Source organism: Rutilus rutilus (genome assembly GCF_951802725.1).
Source record: "Rutilus rutilus genome assembly, chromosome: 1".
Classification (NCBI taxonomy): Eukaryota; Metazoa; Chordata; class Actinopteri; order Cypriniformes; family Leuciscidae; genus Rutilus; species Rutilus rutilus.
The window spans coordinates 62,819,611-62,825,610 of record NC_140209.1 but is presented as its reverse complement, the minus strand read 5'-3'; the positions used below and the strand labels follow the sequence as shown (position 1 = coordinate 62,825,610).

Genomic DNA, 6,000 nt, shown 5'->3' with positions numbered 1-6,000 from the left:
ATAAAGTCAGAATTGCAAGATATAAAGTCAGAATTGTGTGAAATAAAGTCGCAATTGCTTCTTATAAAGTCTAAGTGAATTATTATTTAACCTTTACATTATTTGTTGAACCATGGCATTAATACAAACTACAATAGTGACTAGGCTGCTTGTCGGTTCGCTGACACCGCGCCGCCTCCCTCTCTTAACGTTACTGTGTCCCGCACAAAACATTTGTTTGTTGTATAAGTCATAAGATAGATGTGTCCATTAATTTGATTATTAGATTTGATTGTGCATTAGCCTCACATATGACTGACTTTGCTGTATGCAGGCAGCGATGTGATGATGCCTGATATGAACTTGGGTTGCTACATTAACTGAATGAATATATAAACATATATGCCACATTGATAGGTCACAGCCTACCCATGACAAGATTTCACCGCACGTTACTGATCTCTGCTATCAAACTACAAAAATGGCCGAACGGGGTGGAGTTGAACCGAATGTCACCTCTGCAACCTGGAGAGAGGGTGGGGTATGAAGTGTCTCATTTGTATTTAAAGAGACCGCACCAAAACGAGTTGCTCTCAGACGCACATCAGAAAAGGGGTAGAAAAGGGTAGCCTGACTACGTCAGACTTCGTACTTCCGCTCAATTTCAGTTCGCTTCTGTACTCAGTCTGAGATAGCGACCTATCTCCCCGTTTTCCTCCGGCCTGAAAACAGCCGGCCAATCAACGAACAGAGGGCGGGCTGAGAGCCGTGACGTAGACGCTGATTGTACCGTGGATGCTTAGATTTACTTCACATAATCTGCAAAAGTCGTTCACAGCCATGTTCACTCCGGTATTTCGCATCATACATGTGTTTACAGTGGAAGTTTGATGCGGCTGAGCCAGCGCATAACACACGTCATAACCAAACGTTATGTGATTGGCTTACGGGTAACCAATGATTTTAAACTTCAGACAAGAAAGAAAACGCTTTTCAATTACGCCCTTCCAGACTCTGTCTACGAAGCAAAGCGAAGTAGCAGAGTTTGGTATTACCAGGCTAAGAAAAGGGGCCTGTGGAGCTATAATAATGAGGAATTCAGACCCAAGCATTGCAGTTCCGCTTTATATAGACTACAAATGTATGATTTATATGTAAAAAGGAACGATTTAAAAGCATGATATGTCTCCTTTAAACAACTCAAACACACCTATACACATATAGAATTCTGCATTAAATAATTTAAAAAAATTATAATAAATCAACCCCATTGGGCATGTGCCAATATCAAATTTTCATGCTGCGATTAATTGATTGAGCTTTTATCGCGGTATATGGTATTATCACGATATTTTTAATTGCACAAAAGAAACGGATGGATTGGGGGGGATGTAAAAAAAAAAAAAACTTGCATCACAAAAGGTGTAATTGTGATTGTCAAAACATTTGGTAACTTAAACAGAATTATATTAGGCTAAGTTTAGTGACAACATGTTACAATGTTTACATGGTACATGACTGATAGGCTACTGTGTTTGTATTATTGCTTAACACAATTTTCATGATTTCAATTCAATTCTTGGGATTTGATTCCAATCTTGATTCAATATTGACTAATTTGGATAAATATTAGGTAGATAGATAGATAGATAGATAGATAGATAGATAGATAGATAGATAGATAGATAGATAGATAGATAGATTTTTTATTTAGACGCGTTGCTACATTAAGAAACAGCCGCGTGTGAAAATTATTATTGCAGTTTAATTGCACTTAAGTCTTTGCTCCTAGCAGTTTCGATTTGCCCCATTTTCGCTTTATTTGACTTAATTGCCGGACCGAGACAGCTGTCCTCACTCAAGCGGTGATAGCATTATATCTATATCTATGTAATCCGCGCGCTATCGCAGAAGCGTCAGCGGAAGCGTTCAGCTCTCATGTTTAGCCTCCTCGTGTGAAGACCGACTCGGGTAAAGACCAGCGACTCTACCTGCGCGACTCCACCGAGCAAGGACACCAGAAAGGCACTTAAGTATCTCCTTTTCCCTTTTCCTTCCCACTTTTTATCTTATTGTTCACCCTAATCAACATGTGTTTTCAATACATTCCTGTTATCTCTCGACAACGCCCTTTCATCACGCGCAAAAGGCAGCGCGATACTGCTAATCTGCGTCCCATTCTCTCATCCTCACACACTCCTCTCTTTCTTTCCGTGGGTCTATGGAATTGTCAGTCAGCAGTCAACAAAGCTGACTTCATTCCAGCCTTTGCATCTCATTCTACTCTCAGTATCCTGGGCTTGACTGAGACCTGGATTCAACCAGAAGACTCAGCAACCCCCGCTGCTCTCTCTAGCAATTTCTCCTTTTCTCACTCCCCTCGCTAGTCTGGGAGGGGTGGCGGGACAGGGCTTCTCGTTTCTAACAATTGGAAATACTCAGCGCTCTCTTCTCTATGCAACAACAACTCATTTGAATATCATGCTATCACACTTACAACTCCCAGTAAGATCCATATTGTAGTTATTTATCGCCCCCCAGGTCAGCTGGGTAACTTCGTAGAGGAGCTGGATGTGCTGCTGTCCTCTTTCCCTGAGGACGGCACCCCACTTCTAGTCTTCGGTGACTTCAACATTCATCTCGAAAAACCACATGCAACAGACTTCACCTCTCTCCTAGCCTCTTTCGATCTCAAACGACTCATCACCACAGGTACTCACAAATCAGGCAACCAACTGGACCTGGTTTACACACGCAACTGCACCACAGACAACATTTTGGTGAGACCTCTCCATGTTTCAGATCATTTCCTCATTACTTTCAGTCTACATCTCTCTACCCCTTCACCACCAACACCCCCACCAGTCACCTTCAGGCGAAACCTGCGCTCACTTTCCCCCTCCCATCTTTCCTCTGCCGTGTCATCTTCTCTTCCCCCACCCTCACAATTCTCATCTCTGGATGTGAATACCGCAACGGATACCTTATCCACTCTAACCTCTTCTCTAGACAATATCTGCCCTCTCTCCTCCAGGCCAGCACGCGCTACTCCCTCTAACCCCTGGTTATCTGAGGTTCTTCGTGAACACCGGACCGAACTCAGGGCAGCAGAGAGGAAATGGCGCAAATCAAAAGACTCATCTGACCTGAGTATGTATAAATCTCTCCTCTCGTCCTTTTCTGTTGATGTTCATGCTGCAAAATCTTCATACTTCCACAACAAGATCAACAGCTCCTCCAACACACGATTACTCTTCAAGACATTCAACTCTATCCTCTGTCCACCTCCACCACCACCCGCCTCCTCTTTAACTACCGACGATTTTGCGAACTTCTTCACCAACAAAACAACAACTATCAGCAGTCAATTCTCAGCTCCACACACACAGGAACCCAGACTGACCGCTTCCACAGCCAATAACCCTCTGTCCTCCTTTTCTCCGCTAACCGAGGAAGAAGTATCTACACTTCTCCTCTCCAGTCATCCTACCACCTGCCCTCTAGACCCTAGACCCCATCCCCTCACACCTTCTACAAGCCATCTCTCCCACACTTCTACCAGCACTCACACACATCATCAACTCATCCCTCCATACTGGCACTTTCCCTACAGCATTCAAGCAGGCTCGGGTTACTCCACTGCTTAAAAAACCAACACTAAACACATCATTTGTAGAGAATTACAGACCTATCTCTCTCCTACCATTCATTGCGAAAACACTTGAAAGAGCTGTTTTCAACCAAGTAACATCCTTCTTGTCTTTAAACAACCAGCTGGATGTCAACCAATCTGGCTTCAAGAAAGGGCATTCAACTGAGACTGCATTACTGTCGGTCACAGAAGCCCTACGGATTGCAAAAGCTGCTTCCAAATCTTCAGTCCTCATTCTCCTGGATCTGGTTGCTGCCTTCGACACTGTGAACCATCAGATCCTTATGTCCAGCCTCTCATCACTGGGCATCACAGGAACTTCACTCCACTGGTTTGAGTCCTATCTCACAGGTAGGTCCTTCAAGGTCGCATGGAGAGGCGAGGTATCCAGAGCACATCAACTGACCACAGGGGTTCCCCAGGGTTCAGTTCTTGGTCCCCTCCTCTTCTCCATCTACACTACATCACTGGGACACATCATACAGGCACACGGTTTTTCCTACCACTGCTATGCTGATGACACACAGCTCTTCCTCTCATTTCAACCAGATGATCCCACAGTAGCTGCACGGGTCTCAAGCTGTCTGGCGGACATCTCCACATGGATGAAGGAACATCACCTGCAGCTCAACCTGGCAAAGACTGAGCTTCTCGTCCTCCCTGCCAATCCGTCTCTACAGCACGACTTCACCATCCAGTTGGATTCATCATCAATCACCCCATCAAGGTCGGTCAGAAATCTTGGAGTAACGTTTGATGACCAGCTGACCTTCACAGATCACATTTCAAAGACAGCTCGATCATGCAGGTTTGCACTGCACAACATCAGGAAGATCAGGCCTTTCCTAACTGAGCACGCAACACAACTTCTCGTCCAGGCCCTGGTCATTTCTAGGCTTGACTACTGCAATGCTCTTCTGGCCGGACTTCCAGCATGTGCAACCAAACCTCTACAGATGATCCAGAATGCTGCAGCTTGTCTTGTCTTCAACGAGCCCAAGAGGGCCCACGTCACTCTTCTGTTCATCTCTCTGCACTGGCTACCTCTCGCTGCTCGCATCAAGTTCAAGGCATTGACGCTTGCTTACAGATCTATCACAGGCTCAGCTCCCTCCTACTTTCACTCACTCCTACGAGCCTACATCCCTACCAGACGCCTACGATCGATCAACGAGCGACGTCTCGTGGTTACATCAGAGAAAGCCACAAAATCACTTTCCAGAACATTCTCATTCACAGTTCCATGCTGGTGGAACACTCTCCCCACCCTCATCCGGAATGCAGAATCCCTGACAACATTCAAAAAACAGCTGAAAACCCATCTCTTCCGTGAGCACTTAACTTCATAAAAAAAAAAAAAATAATAATAATAATAATAAAAACCTCACTTATCGGGCTTATGCTACTCTGAATAATGCCTGAACTTCGTATTTTGAGCACTTCTTGCGTTGTTGTTGTTTTTGCCTCTTCATGATGACTCGCTTAATTTAGTCCTAATTTGTAAGTCGCTTTGGATAAAAGCATCTGCTAAATGACTAAATGTAAATGTAAATGTAAATGTAGATAGATAGATAGTTAGATAGATAGATAGATAGCCAACGTTAATTTTTCTCAAGAAAAAATAGATCTCACATAATGCTGTAAACATACAGAGAGGCTTTATTAAAGGTTTAAAATAACTTATAATATAAACTTATAACTTATAATATTTAAAATAAATATAATGTGGTTTTCTTTATAATAATAATTATGTAATGACACAAGTAAAAATATAATAAATATGTAATATAGTGCACATATTTAGCAAAATACTCCTCTCTATAGCTTTTTTTCTTTTTTTTTTTTTAGTCAACTATGGTCATTAAATGGCTTTCCTGAGGTAAATGTAACGTTCTGTGACATAATTGTTCTCTTGCAGTTTTATTTACCTTTCTCCGCAGTTGAAAAACACTGATTGATCGATATTATGTATGAGGCATATATACCTTTCGGTAAGTTGTACTGTATCTTTAAATATAAAGTAACAGATGATTGATTAGTTTACTTGAACTGAGGCGCTACAGCGATCTGTCACGTCACATTTACAAGCTCCAAAACGGTATTTATTGTCTGAATTTCATAATAAAATGGACAGAACCTGAGAGCTGAGATTTTTTTAGCCTGCTCTGCCTAGACAGTAGCCTGCTCTGTCTAGTCTGTCGGTGTCAGTGTCCTCTTTGCTCCGAGATTTTTCTCTTGCGTTCTCTTCTTTCCTTCAGTGATTCTGCTTGTTAACAGGCTTATTAAGGCTGAGATGACTCCATATTTAATATACACAGGTTTTGTGACTCAGATAAGGTCCAGTTCTGGTTTATTTCTTTGCTCTTGGC

At 42.7% G+C, this 6,000-nt stretch overlaps 1 protein-coding gene across 1 annotated transcript; it reads left to right on the top strand.

Moving 5' to 3' along the window:
• Positions 1-2,524: 2,524 nt before the first annotated feature.
• On the top strand, positions 2,525-5,167 carry LOC311276612 (uncharacterized protein). Its single transcript, XM_084386397.1, has 2 exons — positions 2,525-3,129; positions 3,754-5,167. Exon 2 carries the CDS (start codon positions 3,916-3,918, stop codon positions 4,978-4,980), a length of 1,065 nt encoding a protein of 354 aa, XP_084242523.1. The 5' UTR covers positions 2,525-3,129; positions 3,754-3,915; the 3' UTR covers positions 4,981-5,167.
• The last annotated feature ends 833 nt before the right edge of the window (positions 5,168-6,000 follow it).

Coding starts and splice junctions, on each gene's coding strand:
- LOC311276612 (XM_084386397.1), top strand. CDS start 3,916: ATGTCCAGCCTCTCATCACTGGGCATCACAGGAACTTCACTCCACTGG.